The sequence below is a fragment of the Sparassis crispa genome (assembly GCF_003851025.1).
Source record: "Sparassis crispa DNA, contig_000003F, whole genome shotgun sequence".
NCBI classification, from domain to species: domain Eukaryota; kingdom Fungi; phylum Basidiomycota; class Agaricomycetes; order Polyporales; family Sparassidaceae; genus Sparassis; species Sparassis crispa.
Genome location: NW_020939750.1, coordinates 2,244,376 through 2,270,682, shown reverse-complemented (window position 1 = coordinate 2,270,682; position 26,307 = coordinate 2,244,376). Strand labels below are relative to the sequence as shown.

Genomic DNA, 26,307 nt, shown 5'->3' with positions numbered 1-26,307 from the left:
AAGTTGTGATTGTCTGGCCTGATGAATACAGGCCTTCCTCCTATGAAATGTGTGTTTCGTTCTGTGCTCCACTCCGCTTGGGATGGGAGGTGCTCGCGGTACTGCTCTGGAAGAGCGGTCGGGTTGATGTAGTTAAAATCCAGCGTGGATAAATCCTTCTGTGTGGCCTACGTCTACACGTAGACTGCACACCGTCCTTAACTAAGTGGGTTCGTTCGTCGTCGGCTAACAAGCCCGTAGAGTGTCTTCTGTCTTCAAACTGATACACCTATTTGCTGATTGCTCGAGTGATTACCTCAGCCTCCTCGGCCTATTGGTCTCTCGGACAGACCCCTCTCCGAAGATGAGTGATCAGTCTATCCCTTCAGCTACCTCGATTACAGAGTAATCTCAAACGGTGCTTTAGCAATCGAATCGGGTGTATCGTTCAGTCTTCAAGGTTCGGTCCGGTCGGTAGTTCGTTGTTAGACTCTAGGAAGTCACAGAGAGTAATAAGATCTCGACCTAATGTTACGCGGCAGCGAAACACGAGCGTCTAGTCGAGTCGTCACGAGACAAGGTCTTTAGTCTAAGACACAAGTCTGTTCAAGTGACACTTCTGGCGATGCCCTCGCACTGAAGGTCGATCAGAGTTCGTTCTTATGACTCGTAGTAGCTGTCTGCTACTGACGGTCGATCTCAGTCAAAGGCAAGTGAAAAGCTGGTTTAATGGTAACCAGGTCGAGATGGGGATCCAGCTCGACAAGGTCGTCTACTTATACAAAAGGTATCCGCAGTACTACGCAGTAATGCGAGATCGTTCATTGGCTAGATAAGGTGAAACGATATCTGGGCAAGGTAACAGCGAGGAAGTAATATGTATGAGAAAGCTGAGTAAGGTCGTGAGAGATAATCAGTACTAATGGGGATAACGAGTCGTGTATCAGAACGAGGTAAAGATGAGGCGTACATGCACGTCTTGCATGCGCGATAAGAAAAAGGTCCGGAGTTGGATCCGGTGTAACCCTAGACTAGGGGTTCTGGACATCTGGGTAAAGAATCGGAGGTTGCGCTCCAATGAGTCACGTGTTGGATCACGTGGTCTGGTAACGTAAAGGGAACAAGGAAAAGAAAAAGAAAAGACGCGCCACAAGTGGGGAGCGTTGTAACACAAAGGGAAAAATTATCAATCCCGATGGCATCACCATCTGTACCGATTGGCAACGTCCCCGATCTTGTACATCAAAGAGCCATCGTCACGAGTGCTCGGGATGCGGAGACTCATCTCACGGCGCTCATCAATGCCATTTTGCAGAGACGCTTCCATCCTCTCACCCCTCTTCGAGCTGAAGGATGGCACGAGCTGCTATCAGATTCAGGTTTGCTCACGCGGTATCCTTTCATCGTACACTCTATCAGACACAGCTTCGACGTGGGAATCAAACCCATTCCTTTCACCAACACGCCTCCCAATAGTCGCACCCTTTTGGAGCATAATGCCGCTTTTCAAAACATCGTGCGACACGAGCTGCAGCAAGGCCGCTACCTCGGACCCATGTCGCGCGCAACCGTCGAATCTCTCATCGGTCCTTTCCAATCCTCTCCACTGTCTCTCGTGCCGAAACCTCACAAACCAGGTGTTTTTCGTCTTGTCCAAAATTTTTCCTTTCCGCGCACTCCTTCTGCTGTCTATACATCTATCAACTATCATATTGACTCAGATAATTACCCGTGTACCTGGGGAACCTTCACAGCCTTTTCCTTGCTATGTTGGCGCGTTCCCCCGGGCTCTGAAGGCGCAGTCCGTGATGTCTCCGAAGCCTATCGTATCATTCCTCTTGCCTCATCGCAGTGGCCCGGTACCGTCGTCCGTCTATCTGAGGGTGACGAATTCGCTCTCGACACCAGCGCCGCCTTCGGTGTCACATCCAATGCGGGCGTATATGGCAGCGTCGCAGATGCGGGAGCAGACATCATGCGTTCCAAAGGCATCGGCCCGCTTTCTAAGTGGGTGGATGACCACATTTTTATACGACTACTTCGCTCTCACCTTGCTGATTACAATCACAGGCGCGAGGAATGGCGCACTCGCATCGAAGCTCATGGTGGTCGACACCACACGGGAGGACGTTTCTGGTTCGGCGGGGATCTATTGCCCGATGGGAGGACAGATGAGTTCGATGAGGACATGGCCTGGCCTCTGCGAGACCTTTCGCAGCGATCCCCTCGCTCAGACCACGATGCTCGTTTCACTTATAACCTCGATGATATCGATTCAATCTCCTCGCATCTGGGCATCCCCTGGAAACAGGAGAAGGACATCCCTTTCAGTTCATGCTTCCCATTCACAGGTTTCTCCTGGGATCTCGAAACACGTACCGTGGCCATTCCTCCGGCCAAGGCAGCAAAATATCGCACGGCAATTGAGGACTGGTCGCGTTCCCGCACGCACTCCCTGCTCGATGTCCAGAAGCTATACGGCAAACTGCTCCATGCATCCTTGGTCGCTACCGTGGGACGTGCTTACCTCACCAACCTAGAAGCCATGCTGGGCCTCTTCAGTAACTGTCCTTTCAAGCTTCTCCATCCACCTTCTGGCACCACCGCAGATCTCGAATGGTGGACAAGAGCACTCAGCCAACCAACCTTATCCAGACCAATCCCAGGCCCCTGCGAACTGGCCGATGTCCATGCTTACTCCGACGCAAGCTCGGGCATTGGCATTGGTGTCGTCATCGGTGAGCGATGGCGCGCATGGCATCTCCTACCAGACTGGAAAAGAGATCTTCGGGACATTGGCTGGGCCGAAGCCGTCGGCTTCGAGCTCCTCGTACGCCTCCTCCTCACAGTCCCCTCCTTCCCCCGCCACCTCAAGGTCTACGGAGACAACAAGGGCGTCGTCGAGGGATGGTGGAATGGACGCAGCCGCAATCGTCAGGTCAATCTCGTCTTCCAGCATTTACACTCCCTTCTTGGCAATGCCGGCTCCTCCATCCACACCAGGTACATTCCCAGCCAAAGCAACCCAGCAGACGCACCATCCCGTGGCATCTATCCCAAGTCCCTTCCCCTTCTTCCTGCCATCGAGATTCCTCCCGAGCTACACCCCTTCCTCGTCAATTTCGACGCCCCCCCAACCTCAGCCGAGCGTCACCTCCTCCAACAAGGCCGCCGCATCGCTCCCCTCACCAAAGTATACATTGACAGGCCAGCCGCAGAGTGCGCTTCACTCAACTTCGAACGCGACCGCCAGAGCGATGAGCTCCTCTGGCACGGTTCTTACTGGGATGACTAGCCGACGTCTCAATGTGCCGTTACCTGCTCACAGCCCCGCTCATCGCTGACCTCAACCATACAACATGAGCCTCACTCCTCTGCCGTCCCCGCTGCGACCTCATTGTCTGGCGCGAGAACGTCTCCACTCATGGCGGCCCCCATCCTCGCGACGGCCGCTCGATGCGCATGGTGCCCCCGTCTCACTCAGTGCTGAAGACATCGCTCGTATCGAAGCCGTCACAGCCTTCGCCTGGTCAGAAAACACAGCCGAGAGCTATGGTTCGGGTTTGCTAGTTTTTCACGTCTTCTACGACACGAAAGACATTCCCGAGAGCAAGCATGCCCCTGCTAGCTCTATCCTCATGGCTTCCTTCATCGCAACTCTTGCCGGGGCATATGCGGGCAAGACCATCGGAAATTACGTCGCAGGTGTTCGCGCATGGCATCTCCTGCACGGTCTTCCTTGGATCATGGAGAAGAACGAGATGGATGTCCTTCTCAAATCTGCAGACATCCTCACTCTGAGTTCATCGAAACGCATCCCACGTGAGCCTTTTACCATCGAAATCCTCGCCCACATTCACGGCAAACTCTCCCTCTCTGAGCCTCTCGATGCTGCGGTGTGGGCCTGTCTCACAACCGCCTTCTATGCAGTCGCCAGGGTGGGTGAGGTAACAGTTCAGAATCTCACCGCGTTCGATCCCGCTTTACACGTCAAACGTTCAGACATCCGCGTGGCCAGAGATCGAAATGGGTTTGAAGAAACCGTCTTCCACCTCCCCGTGACCAAGGCGGCCCCACACGGTGAAGACATTTTCTGGGCCAGGCAAAACGGTCTCACAGACCTGGCGCAGGCGCTCGAAAATCATTTCGCCATCAACCGCCTTCCGGCCGATGCTCCCCTCTTCACTTACCGGCACGGACCGTCGTCGCACCCACTCACGCGGCAGATTTTCCTCCAACATGTCAGCAGGGCAAGCAAGGACCTCTCGCACAACCTTCACGGCCACAGCATTCGCATAGGTGGTACTCTCGAGTACTTACTGCGAGGTATCGCATTTGAAGTGGTAAAGTCGAAAGGGCGTTGGCAGAGCAACACCTTCACCCTATACCTGCGCAAACATGCGCAAGTAATGGCGCCCTACATGCAGGCTGTCCTCGCGATCCATGAAGCCTTGGTGCGCTACTCCATGCCTCCTGTGCGCTAGGTAAGCATCAACTCCTAGTCTTGGGGGTATCCGAGCTCGCGCTGATGCGTCGTTGATCTCCTACCTGGTAAAGGGGATCGCCGCTCGTTTCTCGGATCTCCTGACACCCAGAGTTTTGTTCTTTGCATCGGAAGGCCCCTAGCGGGCTTCACCCATTATATTCGCACTCTCGTTTTCATTGTACCTTTTCCTTCATCGTCTATTTGCAGTACCTTTCTCATCGCGCCTTTCTATTCCGTCGCTTTCCCCACAGCTCTGTTTCGCCCTAGTCATAGTACTAGATTATGCGTAGCTCCATTCCGTCCTTGCCCAGTCATCTCATATTATACTCGTCGTATTTACTGATGCAATGCACTTTGTTCTTGGCTTTCTTTTCAGTGCGCTGAGCGAGCGACTTTCATAGACATAAAGAGGAGCTACAAAAAAGGATTACATAAGTATGTCACCTGTTTGTTACCTCTGTGACCCGACATCACACCCACTAAGCGCCCGACCCCGACCCCGCCCTCCCGCCGCCGGCCGAAGACCATCCCCTGATACGCGTTGCAAGCTCTCATTTGCGATAGGTTTCGCCTGTAAGGCATGGAACTCATGAGAGTAAGCTTTTACTCACCTCCTACTAGCAGTTTCCTAGGTGGAAATAATTTCCGGTTGAGGGCCTCGGAGCCCCCCCCTACCCTGTGTCTCGGATTTTGCCGGTGCATGCCTGCATCAAGTTGAATTGATTGGGGATCGTTGAACACGTGATCGCGGAGCTCCCTTCATACGATACGGGGACCTGGGATGGCTGCCTACTACACTTGTCTCACTGTGTCTCCCTGGGCAGACTGAAGAAATATCTGCTGAACTCCGAGTGAGCAAAAGAGCTTCTGGGGCGGTATCACTGAGATAAGATCGTCAAGCGCCCTACACGAACGACTGCTGCACTCATGCCAGTAAATTCCGGTTCTTTTACTAGCTAGGCAATTGCTTGCATACACGCTCGAGCCCTCGAATTGAACCTGAAGAACGCACACCAGTGTGCTCTCTGTCTAGGAACGTGTCTTACTATACATAATAGCCGTCTTGCTTTGACTCTATGACTCTCAATGACTCAAACGCTTTGACTGACCACGATATAGTTTGTGGACGATACGGAGTCCGATTCGTTTTCGGTCTTCGCGACAAGATAGCCCAATTGCAAAGAGTCGTGTAATATCAGTGCGTCCTAATTAGTGTATTGAATTTTACTTGAATGTTTCTCTGTAAGCTAGGAACATATCACTAGCTCGTCGTCGCTTAGGTCTGGACGAGCTCAGAACATTGTCAGTGTATCAATAATCGCTCACGCAACTCACCTCCGTGCTCTGTAGAACACTTGCATGTTGACGTGGCAATGTGTTGGACCACTACGAGTGGCGTTGGGTCGGCCACTCGCAGATGCAACAAGCGCTGGGCAGTGCTCTAAAGCAAAACTCCTCGTCCTCTTCGTGTCGTTCGGGGTTCGGGGTTCGGGCGCCATCTGAATTTATGCAAAGCGGACGCTTGTGGCCACCCGTCATGCTAAAGCCATTGTTCAGTAACCTCCCCGCACGGATTGCATTTCCATTCGAAGTGCGGAGGTGGGGCTTGTTAACCCTTGTTTGTCTGATATGGGCTAAGGCTTTGTCCGCAACGTATAAATTGAAGTTCTTCTCTTTCGTAACCTTTTTTTCTCTGTACCGGTCCACCATCTACGCTGCGGGGGTCCCATTGGCCTCGTCGCTACCGCGTCGCCACATCGTCATCATCGGCTTTCACGTTAGCTCTTAGTCTCCGTAACGCCTCCGTGTCGACGCGATATGGGATTTTACTTGTCGTTTGCCCACTTCTCGGCCTGTGGTAAGTGAACTTGTTATACCTGGTACGATCATTCTAACGCCTCGCAGTCTTTCTCTTCGTGATGCATGCTGTTCTGGTTGGCCTCTTGGGAATTTCGTTCCACGGCAAGACTGGAAACCGTAAGTCCCCAAGTGTCGATATTTTCTTCCTGCTGGTCGCTGAAATCTACTTTTCAGCCTTTGAGGTTGGTTGCATAGTGATCGACTTGATCGCTATGATACTCCTGGCAGCGCAGTACGTCACGGCCACCAAGACAATATCTCGTCCTTATCCTAGTGTGAACTCCTCCTACTAGATTCGTACATTACGTGCGCCGGGAGTGGTCAGGATTAAGCACCAAGATCTATGTGCTGTATGCGGGCATACTGCTTCTGTTGACAACTGGTGTGTGCAGATCACACCCTTACCTGACGTTCAAGCACTCACCCCAGTAGTTGGCTCCCTCATACTCACCGCACGCGCCTCCCAGACGCCCAGTTTGTGGGCAGACTACGTCGGTCTGAGTTTCCCAGAGTTTCTGGCCGCTATGACTCTGGTGACGTCGTGGTGCACCACCCTCATCGGTGAGCCCCTCCATCTCTGCGTAGGGTCACATTCTGACGTCCTCGCAGCTGTGGTCGGGCTCGTGTTGGCTTTTCTTGACAAGAAACCTGATGACAGTGATGTCTGGGAGCCGCAATTCACAACTTTGCCTGACGGACGCCGCCTGAGGTTTCGTCGGGTCACCGCTCCCGTGTCACCTCCTCCTGTCTACTATCCCCAAGAGAAGCTGGAGCGTGTCACTCGCCCTATTGTGAGACAAGGCGCTGTGCAACCGGGTACCACTCATCCCTACTGGATAGAACGCCGCTTGCAGCCAAAGCGGACGGCCAACAACCGACGTTCCAGAGAGGTGGCCTAGTCCGTTATTTCCATCTTGCTACTTATATGCACGCCGCAATCGTTCACATTGTACTATGTATTATTTAGCATCCCGAACGGATGGAGTGCACTTTTAACTGCTCTTATTTTCCTGACTGGCTCAGCAGCGCTGTTAATCTGGTGTTGCGTTAATTGGTGGGGCAAGGTAAGTATCTACATGTCTGTACAGGCTGTCGTCCGTGTCTGCGTCTTTCCAGTACTGATCCCACTCATCCTCGTCTGCACGGGGCCCATCTTCTGCCTCTATACTTTCCGCGGCTGGGCCTGCGTCTTCGGCTGGCTGGGCGTTACTATCGACCAATTTGGGGTTGCCTGAAATAAGGCCAACGTCGTACGGAGATACATCATAGGGCGTTTGCGCTGGCGTTGCCGTTGGACCTGGGGCGATCACACTCTCAGTGCTAACAGCCCGCGGAGGCTCAGGGAATGCGGGCTCCTCGGGGACGGTCACAATGCCCTGGTCGCAGACGACATAATCCAAGGATGCCGGTAGGGCGACGCAGCTGAAAATGACGCTGAGCCGGCGGACGAACATGGGCAGGTCGCCAACACGCTGCGCACCGTCCGACGCATCCTCGAGCCTGCGACGCTTCCGCCTACTGCTCGCGAGGTTGCTGACATCGATGTGCCGCATTCTGCCCGTGCGGCTCATCATGATGCGCGCATTAACCTGGTTCGCCCATACGAGCCCGAGCGCGGCCTCCTTTCGCTCCTCGCCTGGCACGCTGTCCGCGCGCCCGAAGAAGCGCGCTTGGTCGCGGTAGAGCATGTCGCCTGTGAAGCCGGCATCGGCCTCGAGCGTAGCGCCAAACACGTCGATCACCTCGTTCAGCACAAGCACCGCGAGCCGATGCCGGCGTGTGAGATCGTACAGGAGTGCAGAGATTTCGGAAAGGTTCTTGGAGCGCTCAAACAGGGTGTGCTTCGATGTCTTGCTATCCGAGTGGAAGAGCTCCGTGAGTGCGTCGACAATGAGCAGCTTAACGGGCTTCGCGCCGTCCCGGGAGGCTTGCTGTGAGATGAAGGTGGGCAGTGTCGTTGAGAGGACGTGTAGGAGGATGGGTATCTCGGGCGTCTTAATGGTGTGGATATCGGAGAGCCCACAATGCGTGGACGAGAGCAGCGCGTGGGTATCGGCGATTTCGACGAGGCGGGTAGTGGGCAGATGGGCAGACGTCGTCAGGATGCAGGCAGAGCCTGAAAGGCCGCCTAGCTCTAGAGGTAGCTGAACCATCAAGCAGAGCTGGAGCGCGAGCTGAGTCTTGCCCGCAGCACTAGAGATCGAGTGAACATGCTGTGAATGAGTGCAAACGGGGAACTGCCGTACCTTTCCCCGACGACCTCCCACAGCATTCCTGGCCGAATGCCACCGCCGAGCGTTTCATCCAGTCGCAGATCTCCGGTTGTGAACTTCTCTTCCCCCTCCTCCACAACATCCTCGAGCATGCGAGGCTGGTGGGCGAGTTCCCTACAGACCAGGTCCACTATTTTTTGCGCCTCATTCAGGGAAAACCTGCACTTTTTCACCAGGTCTCCTGGCGAAGTCAACATGAGGTCTGCGACGGTCAAGATGTTGCCTGCCGGGATTGGGTTAGACCAGACGCGACACCGGCGAGAGCACTAACCTTTCTTCAGAGCTGTACGGTCATCTCCAGAGAGCGAAGTCACCGTCAACAAGGACCGGGCCTCCATCGTTATCGTCAGCAAGACATAACTGTTGAACTTCAGTCTTCAGCGCTCAGGTTCGGACACGGTGACAGACGTGCACGGCCCAACGAGCGCCTACGCGTCGATCACATGGCTACTCAACGGCCTGATTACTTGTCCGTCAACTCCATTATCTGGGTACAGCTGCCAGCAATAACTTAGAATTGTTACGATTTTTCTCATGCACTCCCTCTGGATGTCGCTGCCGTGTGCAAGTATTAATTGGTCATAAAATCCTGGGCCGCCGGTAAGCAACTTGCTAAAGCGTTGACACGATGGCTTCTTCACTTGTTGTCTCTTGAGATATTCTCGGCATCATGCCAATCAATACTGTAGGGAGCTATAAAAAAGATCAGTGTATATCCGGAGCATCGTAGAATCTACTTGGCGATGCGCCTCGCGCCCATGAGTATACTCAAAGGGCAGGCAGTCATCCACCCTCCTCCAGTTCAGCTATAGTACCTAACCCTCTAATTCGCCCTGAAAGACGATGGTTTTGCCCAAGCAATCTGCGAAAACCTCCCAACAGCCGACGTGACCTCGTCTGAACAAGCCACATTGGCAGAAGGATACTCGATAGTTTCCATAGTTTTACGCATACGCTGCTGGTGCTATCAAATTTGGTACAGTGCTGGGAAAATCAGTTCCGATGACTTCTGGCTTACGAGATAGGTGGGTTTTCTGCATTTACTCGCTATTTACGCGGGTCCCGGTGTCGCTGTCATACTTGTCATGAATCTAACGCTCACTCCACTTACTATTGCAGGCATACTTGTGAAGGATCACTTTACCTCGCATAGATGCGTGGATATTGCACTTCTGCATAGCGCGATATGTAATTGCATCGCGTTGGCCTAATTTCAAGTTCTTCGCGGTAAGAGTATCCCCCCGGGCTCGTTCTCAGTGATGTGGTTCTCCAGATGAACCCAGGCCAATGTCACCTGGAAGTTTCAGCGACATAGACATCAAACTCGGACGCAGTGACCACCAATACAGCACGCGCTGGACGGCCCTGTTCTTTGCCGCGTTGCGATGTTAAGCAGTACATGTTGTGCGAGCGCTGATCTTGGTGGAACTGACGAATCCTTGCGTTCAACGAGGAAGATCACACTAATAGTGCAGATGTACCATCGCGCCTTATACTCAGTGTGCGGGAGATTACCTGCACAAGGCTCACATTATATTCTTCGTGCTGGGTCAATGCGTGGGATGCTCCCCAGATGCACACTGAAGGTCCAGTGGAAGTGGAAGCACTGCTGCCTGCGGCTGCCTAATGCCTGCGATTGATCCGTGCCCCCTTCATTGCTCCCGAGCGCTTCCTTAGGTCTTCCTTCGCCTTTCACTCAGGGACAGCGCCACAACGCAGAATGTCCATTGCACAAACGCCGTCTACCAGCGTCGGATTAGACCATGAAATAGTCGTAGGTGATTTGTTCTATGACTGCAGGCATGTGATTGCATGCCAATTCAGTTGTTGTCTTGTCTACATTCTTCCCCGCTTCGCATGGATGCAACTGCGGCAGTAGAATAGCTCCGGTTCGGCGGATGTGGATCTCGAAACAATCGCAGAATCTGGAGGGTATCGACCAGGGCAAGTACCGCGTCATCATTGTATGCAAAGCTTGGGAGCCTTCTGCATCTTACATTGGTACGTATGTAGAACTCCTCAACATTTACAGCTTGGGTTTCTCTAAGTCAGAAGGTGATGCAATATTCCTAGCTACCCATCGCCTCCAATCATTTCATTCAATACGGGTTCTCTCGATCCCAGTGTGTTGCAGCTACCCGCGATGGTACAAGGAGCTCAAAGCACCGACAACTATGGCTATAGTGTCGAAATGGCGGGTACTGGGTATGAGGTCAAGAAAGGAGACGAAGACACAAATTCCGGGATACCCACTGTTCTAAGGTTATCCATAATTCCTGAGAAGCTGTTGCACGGTGACAAAGCGTGCCTTGTGACTGGCAAAGAACATGTTTGCTATTTTTCCTCTGGTCAGCGATAATGCGCAAGGACGAAGCACAGAGGATTGAGACTGACATAGTGTACAATCCTCCCAGAAGAAAAGGCAAGATATTGTGAGGAGAAATACTGCGCCACATATCGCCAGAGAAAAAACCAAGATGATCGTCGACAGGAGGGTCATGTCATCCTCATCGGGTCGGAACTCTGGATGCCTGTATATCTTTGTAGGGCGCATGGTAGTAGGTAGTGCACGTGAAGGATTTTAGAAAGACAGTCGCTTCCGCGTCACCATTGGGATATGCATGGTACATAAGTCGTCCTGGCTTTATAGCACGGTCGGTAGTATTGATAGATAGCTTGGATGATGCGGTCCGTCGGATGTCGGTCAACTGTCATGGAATGGAATGAGTGGTCGTGGTGCAAACCCTAGCCTTCTCGAAATCGATTCAGTGGCTCAGCGTAGACACACTGTGGTCCAGTTTAGGATGACTAGTATGGTAGCAAGACGTACTGTGAGAGCGGCGCCTGGGGTCAGGTATCCCCCTGTTCCGTGCATTCACGTCTACTGAGCGTTCCCAACTCTAAATATGGAGAACTTTGTTACTAAACAGTTGGAGTGCAGGTGCCAGGATCAAGCAGCATGGGAGCAACGCATGCGTTGTGGTGTCGGCCATTGCAAGCGACAGATTGGCCGAGCTGCAAGAGAGCGCGGAAGAATATCCTCGTAGCGTCGGATTAATGTCGTTGACGTGACCTATTCCCGACGTCGATGCCTGATTATGAGCGGAGCTGCCAAACGGCTCACGAAGAGAGCCGCGGACACAACTGCATGCCTCAAACGACTTGATCGAGCAAGATGCAATTGTCTTAATCAACATCAACTGTCCATCGCGCTGCACTGGTGGACAAAAGATTAACTGCAATGACTTGTCACTCGGAGGATAGTTGTACCATCCTTCCATGTATGGCAACTAGCCTGTGACGCTGGCATCTCAGGCCGAACATATCCTGTTGTCGGAAAAACTGTCTGTCGAGTGCACACCAAGAACCTCAGAAAGGTGTTTTTAAGACAGTTCCCTCTCCGCCATCTGCCTGTTGCGGCTGGTGATGAGCCACCATTGCCTGTCGTGTCTACACCTTCCACACCACCACCTTCAAAAATCTGCTTCGATCATATTGTTCAGAAGACAGTTTCTGATCATATGATTGCGACAGTTTTTTCTCAAAGTTGTTGTGGAAGGTGTAGTTTGCTCAGGGCTGGTTTTCTCCACCCAAGCGTGACTAATAAGTAACACTGTGAGTAGATGGGTCTAAGATATGCCTCATTCATACGCGACCACTCCACGTGGCAACTGATTTGCATTCTCTATCAACAACGACGTTGATTAAAGAAAATCAGTTCTGGCAGAAAGTATGGTATTCACCGTAGATAAAGTCTTGCGGGAACCGATTTTTCAGATCGTTGAGGTGCGAGGAGGAGAATGGACAAAACCGGCCACATGGCAATAGTCGTGTATGAATGAGGCATATCTTATCTTACCGATAAGTTAGGCGTGACCAGAGTGACACGCTGCGGACCCGCCATCGGCTTTCCCCGCTTTGCTGCCAAGCCTTTCTCCCCAGCAAGTACTGAGCAGGCTCGCGGAAAATCTCTTGTACCTCTCCATGTAGTTTCTTTATTCGGGGCAGACAATGTACGCAAATCCTCTCTTTGAACATCATTCACCGCCCCCCGCGACAAAACACGGCGCACGGAACTAAGCAGCCGCAGCGCCAAGTTCACTGCGCTCCCGCAGGTCGGAACCGCGTGCGGTGTGAGTGTGACGTGACATTGCTATAATCGATCGAGATACTGCGCAGTTCACCAGCTGCGCAGTCTGCGCAGAGCACCGCAGGCTCTCTGCTTCATCCACGACCTTCCTCTCCTCATCCTTCTCTATCATTTTTCATCATGCAAGATTCTCTTCCAATCGAGGTTCCCATCGTCCCCAGGAAGGGCAAGGAACGCGAGCCCGCCCAACCGACTGACATCGCCCAGAGGATAGTCGCCCTACAGCGACGGCGCGCAGCGTACACACCTCGAAATTTACTTTATGAATCACTCGCTGAATTTCCCGTATCTCACAGTTCGTCTCGTCCAAGAGAAAAGGCCGAGCGGTCCTCCCAACCGTCTTCCACTGCTCGTACGCCACCGCCTCGCCCACCGTCACCCCGGAAGCTGCACGCACCCCCGCTTCCGAATCCCAACATCATCGTATCGCAGCCATCTCCACTGCATATGGAGGCCGACGCTGACGAATTCTCCCGCCGCCTCAAGATCTCAGCGGCTTCCTCCCGTGCCTCACATTCAAAACCACACCATGCGAGCCCAGTAGGAGGAAGCAGCCCGAGCAGGGTGTTGTACAACCCGAACGCGGACCCGATTCGCAAACCGGTCATTCTAACCGCGGAACCGGACACTATGTCGGACGGCGGTTCGAGTTCGTACGCGCCTCGCGGACCTCCCGGACCCCCGCCGCAACGGACGCACCAGCAGGGGCAGCAGGTGCGGACTGCGGGTGACGGACATCGACAGCTATTCGACCACAGAAAGGACGATCCTGTCCGGTTCTCCGTCCTTGCGCGTCCGCACGCGTCCCCGAATGGGGCGAACCAGAGCGCAGTGCTAGGCCGACCGACTCCAACGCCCAAGTCTTCTGGAGACTACGTTTCCGCGTCTTCGACATCGTCTGCCTCTTACGCTCAGTCGTCTATCTCTTCTAATTTTACGTTGTCTTCTGCCACTACGGACACGTCCTCTGCAGCCTCTGCGCTATTCGACTCTGCGAATGCGAACGGTCACGGGCGACGTTCGGAGGATAGCGCGAGCGGGGCGAATGCGTTCTCTACGCAGCTGAAGAAATTGTACCGTGCGATCAGTGCGCTTGAACATCGGATCATGGGGGAAGACCGAGATCGAGATGAGGAAGGTGAGCGAGAAGGCCAAAGGATAGGCGTGTTGATAAAGGGGCGTGCCGGCACTACCGGAGGAAGCGAGGTGAAGGGCGGGGACGAAGAGGCAGAGCGGTGGCGGAGGCTACTTGTGGATCACAAAGAGTGAGTTGTTGCCATCACGATCGTGTTCATTCTGCTGATCCATCATTCCGATGACAGGCTGGCGGAAAAGATGCACAATCTCCTGCAACTTACACTTGCGCCTGCGGTACCTTCCTCACTCCGTGACATCCCGACCAAGTACAACATTATTATGCGCCTTTGGACGACTGCGTTCAATCGTCTCCTGCAGTCCCTCCGTCGCGCTTCGATGCCGCCTGTAAGTTCGGAAATTGCGCGAGAATATCTCGAGGTGAGCAACCTTACGTTCCATATATGGGTATGCACTAATCACGTGCTCGTGTCAGGATTTCATTTACTACGCGTACACGTTCTACACAGGGCTTCTCGAGGAGCACAATCTCGCCGAGTTTCGTGCCGGTTGGGTCGAGGCACTCGGTGACCTCGCCCGCTACCGTATGACGATGAGCACATCTATGGCTCCTCGGGGCCGTGGTGGTCGGCTCACCGTTTCTGCAATTGCAGCGAGCCATTCTCTTGACACTCCCCGGCCTGCTACACCGAACGCGTCCGCGCTTTCTGACCATCCGGAGATTCCCTCGGCTAAGCGTGCCTCGCCGACGCCCGCAGCGCGCATCGATGACTCACCGTCATCCTCGCAACTGAATGACGGGCCGAATGCTAACGCCAACGTCAACGTACCCAGTGTTGGCCTTGCCGCGGCACGTATGATGGAGATGGAGCCGGAGAAGGAGCAATGGCGGATGATCGCTAGGGACTGGTACGCTCGCGGACTTGCGACGATGCCTGGTGCGGGAAAACTCCACCACCACCTTGGACTCCTCAGCAGGGACAGGGACGGTGGCGGGGAGGATTTCCGTGGCGTCTACCATTTCGTGAAGAGGTGCGTGGCGGTGCTGTATTTTTGCAGAGAGGGTGCTCATGCGTATCTCAGCATGATCACACTGCATCCGTTTTCGACTTCTCGAGAGTCTGTTCTCCCGCTCTGGTCACCATGTGCGCAGGCGAGCCGTCAAGCGCCTGATGCGACACTCGTGGATCAATTTGTGTTGTTGCACGGGATGCTCTTCACGAATGTCCAGCTCGACGACTTCAAAGGAGTTCAGGAGCGCTTCCATGAAAAGCTACAGATCGAAGGTGTGCACTTATTCTCTCAGGCTCTGCAGAGATGCAGACACGCGACCACGCTGGAGTCGGAACTGACGTGACGAACTACTCGTCGTAGCTAGCTCGCGACGCCAGTTCCATCTGATTAAGTATATTTTGCTTGCCTGCAATATTTCTGCCAGAAGTCGTGAAGAACACGAACGTAGATACTGACCTTCATGTCTATTAGGTGGTGCAGTCGTGGAGGAGCGCGAGTGGATCATGATGGCTGTCCTGAACATCGGCTCTCTTCTCGAGTACGGCCGGCCAAACGCTGCACTCCGTCGTGTCACAGGCATTGGCGGCCCCACGGGGTTATTGGTAGGCGGTCGCGTGAAGCTGATGTCCAAGAAGGCGGAGGTAGACGAGAAGAAGATGGACGTTGATGACGAGGACATCGACCGTTTTCCGATGCACGTGTCGCCCATACTCGACGATGCAGCGGCAAGCACCGAGCCCGAGATCCCTCCATCCCTCAAGCTTGCTATGCAGCTGGCCTTCTCGATACTCACCCATACGCTGCGGAAGCCCACACGCAGACCCTCGCCATTCGCGCGCTCAAAATTGAACCCCTATATCACAATCATCCTCACGTTCCTCGCGACCGTGTTGAAAGACCGCGATGCCCTTGCCGTACTCGAGCGGGCGATCCCCTGGACGGAACTCGCCGCGTTTCTGAACACTATCCCGCGTCGGCTGCTTTTACGTGAACAGCAGAAGGAGCGGGAGGGCGTTGGTATGCTTCTGTCGAGCGGTTGTGCGCCTCTCCCGGAGGACTGGTGCCTCCGAGGTTTGGGCTGGGGCGGGAAGAAGGTCTACGAGCGCGGGTTCTGGGGCAAGGACACTGCCAGTTCTGCTGCGGATGAGGAAAACCAGGAGCTGAAGGTACTCGACTTCGCCGAGGGTGGCGACCAGGCCACGGACGGCATCATCGAGGACGGCGACGACGACGCGCAGAGCTCGGAGGCGAACCACGAGACGCTCAAGCGCTGGGTGCGGATAGCGCGCTCGGGCTTGAAGATTGCGCGGTATGTGAATGGTTTCGAGTATGTTCCTGCGACCAACGCGGATGGCCGAGGCCAGTGGAAGGTCCAAGGCATTCTTGCGGCGAAGGTGGAGAAGTGGAAAGAGGAGGAGCGACTTGAGCGCGAGGAGCATGAGCAACGACTCCGAGGTAGGCGCTGGGGAGACGAGCCCATGGATGTCGACGACGACAATGGTAACGTTGTAGGAGAGGAGACCGATGAGAGTGATGACGACGACGACGACTCGGCGGAGGTCAAAGCGCTAAAGGTGCGTCTTAGATACATCCCTTTGATACCGCATCCTGACCATGGTGTGCACAGGCCCGCCGGCGATACTTGAAGAGTCTCCTTCAAGCATCGAAGTGGGGTGTTACGCCCTCATCTCCGCCAAAACGCCGTGTTCGGCCTGCTACCAGAAAACCGGTGCACACGCGGCCATCACTACACTTGGTGCCCGGGTACACAATCCTCGTTTTCGACACGAACATCTTACTATCATCTCTTGCCATGTTCTCTGCGCTTGTTGAGAGTTCCAGGTGGACCGTCATTGTGCCACTCCCAGTGGTCATGGAGCTCGAAGGGCTCGGGTCGAATTCCTCTCCTCTTGGGGAAGCCGCGAATCACGCAATGGCGTACATCACCTCCCACGTCCGTTCCCATTCCACTTCGATGAAGGTCCAAACATCGAAGGGCAACTACCTCTCGTCATTGAATGTGCGCACAGAGCAAGTGGAGTTCAGTGCAGACGAAGCCTCCTGGGAGCGAAATATGGATGACCTGATCCTCCGTGCCGCCATCTGGCAGGACGAGCATTGGGTTGACCGGTCGGCGCTCCTGAAATCCGACAACGCCAATCGTAATACGACAGGTGCCGCGAAGGTTGTTTTACTCAGCTTCGACCGCATGCGTAAGTGGTTTATTTTGTGGTTGACTAGCCGCGACTGATAAGACGGTGGCTATCATAGTGCGACTTAAGGCTCGTTCTCGACAGCTTGCTGCTGCGAACGAACAGGATCTGGCGGTTATCCTCACTCCAGGGACATAGGACAGCGAAGAGGATCCGGCTATTACTATCAATCATCGGTAATCAGGGCAGTGCGTCATGGAGCATCCCGCCCTGTGCGCAATGCTAGTGTCAGGGAAGTCATCCCCTGGCCGCCTACAGTTGCCGTTGGCGGCTGCAGACACCACTGTATTGCTTGGGGCAGAGTGGCTGAGTCCGGGGCGTCGGGAGAACTGTCATCTTCGCGCAGCGTTCCTTTATTTATCTATCACGTCCGGCTTTTGGGTCCTCCTCTTGCTACACACATACCCACTCATTTGTTGCATACCACGTACTGCTTGTCATTTTTAGTGTCTGTATCCATCCCGAATGTCATATCAGTTGTGATGTCCCTTTGCTCTGCAAGCGCCTTCATAGCGAATCGGCGATCCTTTGATCTGAGATAATATGGTCATTAATCTGCAATCTACCTCCATTGATAGGTTTTCCGAGGCCATTGCCCGTCGTGAGAAAGCCATTTTGTGTGTTTCTCCAGCCAAGCGTGACAATCCTGGTCACGCGAAATAGTCGAGAATGAGATGGGTCTATCTTAATCTGATTTTGCCTGCATGTCAAATTCGCCGACACCTGCACTTGTGCGAACGCAGCTTCCAAACCTACGAAAACCGATGTAGAGACAAGTACCACAGTTACACTCTTCCATGCGACGACCCAATCCCTCAAAATTCATCTTTGATGCGAAACCCGAAGAGAAAAATCGCACGCCATCCGTCTACCACGCCCGATGCCCGCCGTCCACAATGATGCTGCGCAAGGGTCACATTAGCACACGCCAAATATGTCACGCACAATACTCACTCGCTGCCCGTGCAGAATGTGCTCGCATCACTCGCCAGCCACGCCACGACGCCCCGCAGCTCGTCCGGTCGCCCTATGCGTCCCATCGGGTTCAAGTTCGCCCATTTATCCAACAGGTGCGGCTGAGTGTCCAGGTGTGCCGCCGTCATGCTGCACAAAGAGCCCAGTCAGCAAAATTGATAGAAGATGAGACGCGTCGCGGCACGGTGCACAATGAGTCTCCCCTCCAAGAGTATACAGCCAGCACCCGATCTGAGCCGGATAATGACCACAAGTATGCAACTGAAAGAAGACGTACTGCGTGTAGATATGGCCTGGGCTCAGCGTATTCACCCTGATGCGCTTCGGCCCCAGCTCGCAGGCCATGCTGCGCGCCATCTGGAGCACTGCGCTCTTCGACGTATTATACGACACCCACGCGTTGTCCTGCGCGTCAAGCTAGGTCAATTTGACCCGCCAAGAGGGACGACGACACGTACGCACCCTGTTGGTGATGCTGCCGCTCATGCTCGCGATGAGGATGATGCTCCCGCCGTTTCCGAAGCGCGCCATCTGGCGCCCCGCGGCTTGTGCAGTAAACAGCACGCCGTTTACGTTCACGTCCATGACCTGTGAATACAGCGATCAATGGATGTTGGATACACCTAAGACAGCTGAGCACCAACGTCCTGGAACTGCTTCGCCGGATACTCCAAGCAGTCGGTGTGACTCTTCAGGACGCCCGCAGCGGCGACACAGACATCCATACGACCCTCCTTGTCCCCGACCGTCTCCCCGATTTTCCATATTGCTTCCTGTTGCATCACGCTTTAGCTATTGGCCCTGCCTGGTGGCGAGCATCATTTCAACGCACCTGATCCCTCACGTCCGCGCTGATATACTCCAGCCGGCCCTTGCCCCCCATGCGGCCGACATACTCCTTGACCTTCTGCCACTCCTCGCCCGGCTGGGCAGGCATGTCAAGGCAGTAGACCGCCCGTGCACCCCCCTCGAGGAACGCCATCGACATCTCGAGCCCGAGCCCACGGTTCGCACCTGAAACGAGCGCAACGCGATCCGCGAGCGAGAACTCGTGCGTGAAGAGCGTCTCCTTTGGCGCTGAATGTGTTCAAGGTCCAATTGACGGGGTCAAATTCCACATCCACGAAGTCAACTCGCGCGATAGGGGAAACAAGATACGCACGCGTGGAGGGCGTCGCATCGAGCGCCGCGGCGACGCCGACGGGGCCGTATGGCGGGAGCACGCCCGTGCGCTTCTGGTTCTCGGGCTTCACGGGAGACTGGCTCGCCGGCACGCTGCGCGCGACGGCCGACGTCGAGAAGCGCGCAGCCCCCGCGGGGCGCGCGCTGCGCAGGAGGGCGTGCGCTAGGCGCGTCTTGGGTCCGAAAGCGATGGGCATTGCTATCCTGAACATTCTGTGTTGGCAGTGCGAGAGAAATCCCCTACGACGGGAAGGCACCCATCTCTATCCCTATTCTTATAGGGTCTCCTTCTGCGCAGCCTGTATCAGAGCTTCTGAGGAACCATGCGACGCAGGGTATGTAACGGAGAGCTCAGGTGACTGTCATGAGACTGGGCCGTTGCAGGTTCGCGTGTGGCGGATATGGGAGGAGGAACATCGGCTTGAGCCTTCTCGCGGAAGACACGGTGTGCCAGATGATTAATATCTGAGAGTGATGTTGAGGGAAGACTCGTCAACATCTAGACTGCTGATACGTAGGGCTTCTGGCTCGCTGCCAGATGTTTCAAGTTGCATGGACTGATCCTGAGCGTAAAGTGATCAGGATTTTACGTGTTGGACATTTGATCAAGGTATAACCCGCATTGAACCTGAGGCCTGCCATCTCAGGCTCATGCTATATATAAAGATCAGACCAAATCGTAGCAGACCACGGGGTACAATAGGACAGACACGTATACAGTGAGTACAGTAAGTAGTACACGAGTGCCAAGGTGATGTCGCTGCATAGTCACTACGCGGACAATTACATGCAAGGTGGTACAGGAACCTCATTTCCTTATCAATACAAGCAGACTCGAAGCTCACCACGTTACGTCCATAACCGCTACTTGGGGATGGCGACAACCCAGGAAGTGAGTTTCGCGTTCAGCTTCCTGAGCCACAAGGCGCCCCAGTGTGTCGGCAGATCCTCGCCATTCCACTGATCAGCGAGGTATGTGATTTTGAAGTCGTCGTCCAATTCGACCATCACAATGGAGGTTACCGTCTGTGTGAACGTTGCGAAGGTGAACGGAGGAAAGGAAGGGAAGTAAAGACCCGGTACCTTCTTTAACCCAAGCCAACGGACTGTGTATACCTGGGTCTGAGAGTAGTAAAGCCGATTGGGGGACAGTGCGGCGGAAAGGATGCGGGCGGAGACTTGCTCCGACGAGGATAGTACTTTCGGCTTCATATGTGTATAGCGTGTGAGCGGAATAACGGAAACAAAGACGGGGACCGACCATCGCGAACCACTGAGGCGCATACTCGCCGTACCCTTCGCACCTGCTGAGCGGGTCTTCAAACACCGCGTCCTTCCGCCACCTGCGCTCAAATAGATCCCGACTCGGTCTCGCGCAAAACAGCTACACAAACACCATCGGCCCACAGCGCGTCTCTTGTGGTAACGTAACTCACCTCCTTGAGGTCCTCCATCACCTCTTTGTACGCGCCCAGAACGGCCGGATCCTCCACCATGCTATTCTTATTATGGGATCGCCGATGTTGTGCGTGCTGGCGCGGGTCGTTGCATCCTGATGACAGGACTCCAGCATAGTGCGCGCCGGGAGCAATGGAGCTTATGAGCTCGGGCGTGGGCAAGCTGGGCATGCGGCTTGGATGGTGGGTCATGGTGGGTGCCGGGGGAGGAGGGACCACCCGGTGGGCTTCGTGCTCGCTGGCAGCCATGTTATTGTGTGTGAGGATTGTGGAGGTGGAAAGCAATGCTTCGGCGACATCTAAGCCTAGTCTGGGCGGCGGTATAGGAGGAGCCAAACCATTTCCGGTTACGTAACGTCAGCTAGTCAAACCCTAACCTCAAAGAGCCGAAACATATAATAACTCCACGTCCTCCGTCCATCAAAATTTTACTACCCACCCTGTATTCTGGAAGGCATAGTATCGGAGCGTCTGAAGCATGCGGCTGACCACTTTTTGTAGCAACAGGTTGCACTTGATGAACGCCTTTAGCGCGGATCCATACCAGTTTCCTTTTTGGGTGAGTGTACTGTGAGTGTCCTCGTGAATTTGTTTACACGGCGGTGGAACAAATTTTTTTGTTACAATGGCCCGCTTTATTTCAGTGGTTGTATTTACTGTCTCAGTGAAGAGTCATGCTACTTATATCAGCCATGAGTCTAATCATTTTGAGTACGTAAGAAGCCTTCTTGTGGTTCACCATGGCGTCTCCGACCGCGACAGGTGTTGGCGACGTCCGTTGCGAACTCGTGTTTCTTCCTCACGGCCTCTAGCAGCGTCTCAGCAGTGCAATATAATGGTACACGTTTCCTGAGCGTGACTCACGCGTGGTCGATAGCTGTAGTTCAACAGGGCCAACCCTTTCCTTCCCCTAGCTTCCCTCCTTTCCCTTCCTCTTCCGAGACTTTCCGGAATCGTTACATCTCACCCCATATCCACTGGTCGACGATGCAGGTCACCGATAAAGTGGCGATTTTTTGGGACTACGGTATGCTCTCTGATCTAATCGATGTGCGCCTCAGAGCATCCATTAATGACATCTGCTTCACCAGAGAACTGTGCCTTGCCGACGAACACACCCGGTTTCCTCGCAGTGAACAACATCCGCCGGCTTGCTCACCAGTACGGAAGCGTAATCTCGTTCAAGGCATACTTGGAGCTCCCGGAGCAGCCGTCCTCGCGGTCCGTAACACTTCGGTCGGAGCTTCAGTCCTGCGGCGTGTCGTTGATCGACTGTCCGCACAATGGCCGGAAAGACGTCGCGGACAAGATGATTCTTGGTATGTCATTCATTCATGAATTCTTTCCGTGACGCACTCGTGAAAGTGCTGATGACCTGCACTACTTGCTGATTGTTTTAGTGGACATGCTCACATACGCGATCGACAACTCTGCTCCAGCGACCATCATCTTGATCTCCGGGGATCGCGATTTTGTGTATGCGGTCTCGGTGTTGGGTCTGCGGAGGTACCGCGTAATACTACTCTCCCCTGTCGCCGCGCACGTGAGCCTCAAGGCGCAAGCAGCGGAGGTGTTCGACTGGCCAGGATATGTCGTGCCAGTGCCGGAGAAGGCGGCCGTATCCTCGTGTCCGTCCACGCCTCCGAGCGTCGACTCGAACAAATCCCATTCACAGGATGTCTTCAATTCCAATCCATTCCCGCAGCCACGTTCTCAGTCCACCAAGCCGCCTCCGGTCCTGTCTACCCCGCCGTCGCCAACGGTATCACGACAGGATAGACAGACATCGGAACCCGAGCCAGTGTTTACTCTGGCGGCGTGGAAGGCGAAGCAGGCTGAGATGAGACCAAAGACACCGGCAGTTAACATGGTTCGTCCTCTTGCCAACACTATCCAGTCGCCTACGCCGTCAACATCTAGTACAGTGAGTTGCCTCGAATTTGCACGAAACCTCTTATGCACCCGTCCTCTAGCTGAGTTGTGAGAGCATTCCGGTTACTACGCCACGGAAATCAACACCTGTAGAGAAGGTACCCGTGCCAGAATGTGCTGCACCCACGCCTATCACTGTGAGTTGCTTCTGTACTTCAAAAGAATAACTCAGATGTCTAATCTTGCCTCTCACCGCAGCCTGTCAACGAGACACGACCGTCATCTTGGAAATGGCCTTCAACGAGCACCTGGGATAGCTGGGCCACTGCTCCAGCTCCTACCCCACCGGCTATCCCGTCACTGAGTAGTGCTGCTCCAAGAAATGAGTACTTGTGGCAAACGTTCGACGAGATTCCGCAGTTCACTCCTACCGTGGTCAACTCGTCGTCCGCCGCTTCGGCGAAGGCGCCAGCCCTTAGCTTTAGTCCGGCAGCATCTTTGAGCCCAATGCGCTCAGCCTCCAAGATACTTGCACCAAGCGTAGGTTCGGTGTCGTCCGTAAGACCTGTGCCACCCCTGCCCCCGAAGGCACCAACGACGACCACTCCGGTGCCCAAAGCCGGAAACTCCGCACCTCCCGCCCCGACCACATGCACCCCAAGCAAGATGTCGCGCACAGTTTCCAGCTCGACATCGACGTCTACCTCCAAGTCTACCTCCAAGTCAAAGTCAAAGTCCAAACCCGTCCCGGCCGAGTTCCGCTCCCTCGTGAAAGTGCTCACCCAGCAGATCAGCGAGGGCAATATGCACCTCTCTTTCTCGGCACTCGGTTCGCTGCTCCTCAAGGAGTCTCCGAGCGTGTACGAGTGCGCGGGAGTCTTGACTCTGAAGCAGTACACATCGCTCGCCGCGGAGGCGGGCGTGGTGAAGCTGGCGGATTACCAGGACGTTCCGGGCGGGATGGACGGAAATCGGTACGTGTCGCTGTGCCCAGTGTATCATAAGGATGCTCCCTAGCGGAGCAGGTGATGTCAGGCTGAGAGAGAATGTGAGTGCCTTGTATGAGAAGTTGTCCAGCTAGTTCTGTAGGCGTAGCTGTATCGTTTACCGAATACCATAAATGTATCAAAGCGCAGGCCTCCAAACGCGACCGGCTCATCGTGAACGAAAATTTTGAACAAACATTATGTAGATGATCATGATAGCGAAATGTGCGTGACAGCGATTTTAGTACAACGATGATGATGCCGGTATGTTAATGCTGAGAGAATCACCAGCTCCGAAATGAGACTGCAACCACCCCATCGACTCTCCCCCGTCGGCCCGCCTCACATGCACCTCATTAACGTCTACTAAATTACGGACCACCGTTGGTATGACTGCCTTGCCAAAGACCATAGCTCTTCCCAGGTGTCGTCTGCCACAGCCGGATCGTACCTGGAAGTTTTTGGTCAGCGTACGGCTTAAACGTAATGAGGAAAGACTCACCATCCTCTACAGTTTGTAAGACAGACACCAAGGTCATAAGTTAAGGCGCATCCAAGGGGTGAAAATGCAACGACGCACCACTACCGCTCGCAAACATCTCACCATCCGGGCTGAACTCGACACAATGTACCGGCCCATGGTGTCCTTTCAGCACATCCCTCTCCTCTCCGGTTACGTCATGTATGCGCACCCATTCGTCGCTCGTACAGCCTGTCACGAACCGATCCTGAAGGATGGGATGTATCGATGCAGATGAAGGTGCGTATGGTAATGTCAGACTGTGCGTCTGGGTGCCGTTGAGCAGCGCAGGGATGAACGACACGGTCTTTCCAGATGTCACCACCAGTCGATTCGTTTGTTGGGACAATTCCATCGACGTGATCGGACCCGGGAAGGTCAGACTTGTCGTCAACTTTCGTGTCCGAAGATCCCACCACCTAGAACAAAGAACGATCACTGCCACGTCGCATGCCAGCACCGCTATAATATGTGCGACTGCAGACTTACTTGATCAAGCCATCCTCTCCAGCCGTCACACCTGTATGATCGCCCACCCACACAACACTTTTGACTGTGCCATCGTGTGACAAGGCAGCGCCGTTATCACTTAAGAGATCTGGTTCTGCGTCGGGTCGCCCGAGATCGAACATCCGCACCTTCTTCTCCTGCCCGCCAGTGAGTAGATGAGACGTGCTCGGAGACATTGCGACGCTCCGGACGATGTGATTGTGCGGGAACGAATGCAAACAGTCGCCAGAATACGAGTCCCAGACCTTCCTGTTTCGCAGGACATTAGGTGAACGTCGGGCATTGCGCAGGACTGACGGAAGAATCGTGTCACGATGGAAGGAGAAAGTACTCACGCTGTGAAGTCCGCACTGCCGGAGGCTGCTCGCGAAGTATCGGGAGATAGTTTGCTACTCCACACTGCACCCTTATGGCCTATAAACGTGCCTATCCAGTCACCGGTCCATTCTCGCAACATCGGATTCCCATCCTTGCAGCTGGAGATGAGCACGTAAGTTCCGTCGTCTTGAAGAGGTGAGAAAGAAAGATGCGTGACGGGTCGCGTGTGCCCGGGAGCGACGAGAGGGACTGCTTTGGGGTGAGGAAGAGACATTAGTCGTGAATTTGATGAAGTTCTGCGGAGAAGAGAAAATGGAGGTCGTGAAATTGCTGCTACAGGCGCACTGCGCGCTGGTCCGACGTTGAGAGATGAAGTCAAAACATAGCGCTGCAAAGTCAGAGCTTCATTAAGTCTGCCACGTGGTCTCGCCACGCTCCCTCCTGCAGCTGGTGCACTGCTCCAATTGGCAACTCTTCAACTTCGCTGTGGCTAGTACTCCCTACACAGATATCCTGTCTGATTCTACCGCACAACCAGAATGATTCACCGGAACTCACTTGCAATGTTATCTACAGGCATCCTGCACTTACCCCATGATCAAATCTTATCGTATGCCTGGAGATGCCGTCTCATTATCCGGAGTAGCACACGTAGCAGATCAAGGTGAGTGCCGTTCCACTGCCGTCGCATCAGTTCATGAGAAGTTTCTGCAAAACCTAACAGTAGCCGCATCAAATGAAGTACTGTAGGTATCACTCTCGGGAGAACGTAGTGGTCACGCAGACGAATGAAATAAGGCAAACATCGTACCCCAGATTACCCTTATCTGAAAGGGTGTTTCGAAGCGCATGCTGGAGCTGTCAAGACATACAGCCTCGCCGCCGAACGACCACTGAGTCAGGGTGGTTCGGTTGTGAAGCTGATGGACATGCAATTCGGAAATCGCTACCACTGTGTGCCTCATGATCAATGGACTCCTCGTGTCATCGACTGCGCATGCTCTCTATCGTTGTGCGTATAGGACGGGCGGGGACATCTTGGTGAATAATGTGAGTACCAATGTCTCACGACGTCATGTACAAACCATGAGGTATCAGTAGGGATGCAGGCACAAATGACGACGGGTATGCACTTTAAGAACAAGCAGGCGCGATCGCGGTTCAATCCACGCCAAGGATTGATTTTGCACGTTACTGGCGGACTACGACTATAACGGTTCTCGTTTCCCGCAGCTCTTGAGCGACGAAGGCTTTAATCACACGCTACGTCGCAGGCTCCACAATCCGCAGCTGCCCAGCTACGAGCTAGTTGCGCCGGGTGAATTCCTCGGACTTAGTGGACTCTCGTTACCTCGGAGTCGTAGCTCGATGCTACTGGGCCTGCTCGTGCGACGGAATCACAAGGCTACGACAGGCA

At 54.2% G+C, this 26,307-nt stretch overlaps 10 protein-coding genes across 10 annotated transcripts; 5 read left to right on the top strand and 5 right to left on the bottom strand.

Moving 5' to 3' along the window:
• Positions 1-1,174: 1,174 nt before the first annotated feature.
• Positions 1,175-3,274, top strand: SCP_0408610 (hypothetical protein; the record flags this gene model as incomplete). The annotated part of the gene is made up of 1 exon (XM_027757589.1): positions 1,175-3,274. The coding sequence occupies one exon, from the start codon at positions 1,175-1,177 to the stop codon at positions 3,272-3,274; it is 2,100 nt and encodes a 699-aa protein (XP_027613390.1).
• Positions 3,275-3,338: 64 nt separating this feature from the next.
• SCP_0408600 (hypothetical protein) lies at positions 3,339-4,463 on the top strand (the record flags this gene model as incomplete). Its single annotated transcript, XM_027757588.1, has 1 exon — positions 3,339-4,463. One exon carries the CDS (start codon positions 3,339-3,341, stop codon positions 4,461-4,463), a length of 1,125 nt encoding a protein of 374 aa, XP_027613389.1.
• A 1,820-nt stretch (positions 4,464-6,283) lies between these two features.
• SCP_0408590 (hypothetical protein) lies at positions 6,284-7,224 on the top strand (the record flags this gene model as incomplete). Its single annotated transcript, XM_027757587.1, has 6 exons — positions 6,284-6,323; positions 6,371-6,442; positions 6,500-6,557; positions 6,619-6,707; positions 6,758-6,886; positions 6,935-7,224. 6 exons carry the CDS (start codon positions 6,284-6,286, stop codon positions 7,222-7,224), a joined length of 678 nt encoding a protein of 225 aa, XP_027613388.1.
• Positions 7,225-7,356: 132 nt separating this feature from the next.
• SCP_0408580 (DNA repair protein) lies at positions 7,357-8,936 on the bottom strand (the record flags this gene model as incomplete). Its single annotated transcript, XM_027757586.1, has 3 exons — positions 7,357-8,518; positions 8,572-8,821; positions 8,870-8,936. The coding sequence occupies 3 exons, from the start codon at positions 8,934-8,936 to the stop codon at positions 7,357-7,359; spliced, it is 1,479 nt and encodes a 492-aa protein (XP_027613387.1).
• A 2,562-nt stretch (positions 8,937-11,498) lies between these two features.
• SCP_0408570 (hypothetical protein) lies at positions 11,499-11,908 on the bottom strand (the record flags this gene model as incomplete). Its single annotated transcript, XM_027757585.1, has 3 exons — positions 11,499-11,671; positions 11,723-11,815; positions 11,869-11,908. The coding sequence occupies 3 exons, from the start codon at positions 11,906-11,908 to the stop codon at positions 11,499-11,501; spliced, it is 306 nt and encodes a 101-aa protein (XP_027613386.1).
• Positions 11,909-12,868: 960 nt separating this feature from the next.
• Positions 12,869-17,208, top strand: SCP_0408560 (hypothetical protein; the record flags this gene model as incomplete). The annotated part of the gene is made up of 8 exons (XM_027757584.1): positions 12,869-12,987; positions 13,045-14,013; positions 14,071-14,263; positions 14,319-14,875; positions 14,927-15,129; positions 15,329-16,431; positions 16,485-17,070; positions 17,129-17,208. 8 exons carry the CDS (start codon positions 12,869-12,871, stop codon positions 17,206-17,208), a joined length of 3,810 nt encoding a protein of 1,269 aa, XP_027613385.1.
• Positions 17,209-17,938: 730 nt separating this feature from the next.
• SCP_0408550 (Sorbose reductase sou1) lies at positions 17,939-19,439 on the bottom strand (the record flags this gene model as incomplete). Its single annotated transcript, XM_027757583.1, has 7 exons — positions 17,939-17,972; positions 18,025-18,174; positions 18,323-18,450; positions 18,508-18,633; positions 18,690-18,818; positions 18,878-19,122; positions 19,208-19,439. The coding sequence occupies 7 exons, from the start codon at positions 19,437-19,439 to the stop codon at positions 17,939-17,941; spliced, it is 1,044 nt and encodes a 347-aa protein (XP_027613384.1).
• A 652-nt stretch (positions 19,440-20,091) lies between these two features.
• SCP_0408540 (hypothetical protein) lies at positions 20,092-20,933 on the bottom strand (the record flags this gene model as incomplete). Its single annotated transcript, XM_027757582.1, has 4 exons — positions 20,092-20,253; positions 20,311-20,433; positions 20,489-20,611; positions 20,664-20,933. The coding sequence occupies 4 exons, from the start codon at positions 20,931-20,933 to the stop codon at positions 20,092-20,094; spliced, it is 678 nt and encodes a 225-aa protein (XP_027613383.1).
• Positions 20,934-21,309: 376 nt separating this feature from the next.
• SCP_0408530 (hypothetical protein) lies at positions 21,310-23,573 on the top strand (the record flags this gene model as incomplete). Its single annotated transcript, XM_027757581.1, has 6 exons — positions 21,310-21,348; positions 21,408-21,711; positions 21,776-22,003; positions 22,085-22,608; positions 22,658-22,753; positions 22,815-23,573. The coding sequence occupies 6 exons, from the start codon at positions 21,310-21,312 to the stop codon at positions 23,571-23,573; spliced, it is 1,950 nt and encodes a 649-aa protein (XP_027613382.1).
• A 340-nt stretch (positions 23,574-23,913) lies between these two features.
• Positions 23,914-25,164, bottom strand: SCP_0408520 (predicted protein; the record flags this gene model as incomplete). Its single annotated transcript, XM_027757580.1, has 5 exons — positions 23,914-23,993; positions 24,045-24,050; positions 24,123-24,481; positions 24,552-24,821; positions 24,908-25,164. The coding sequence occupies 5 exons, from the start codon at positions 25,162-25,164 to the stop codon at positions 23,914-23,916; spliced, it is 972 nt and encodes a 323-aa protein (XP_027613381.1).
• Between the last annotated feature and the right edge of the window lie 1,143 nt (positions 25,165-26,307).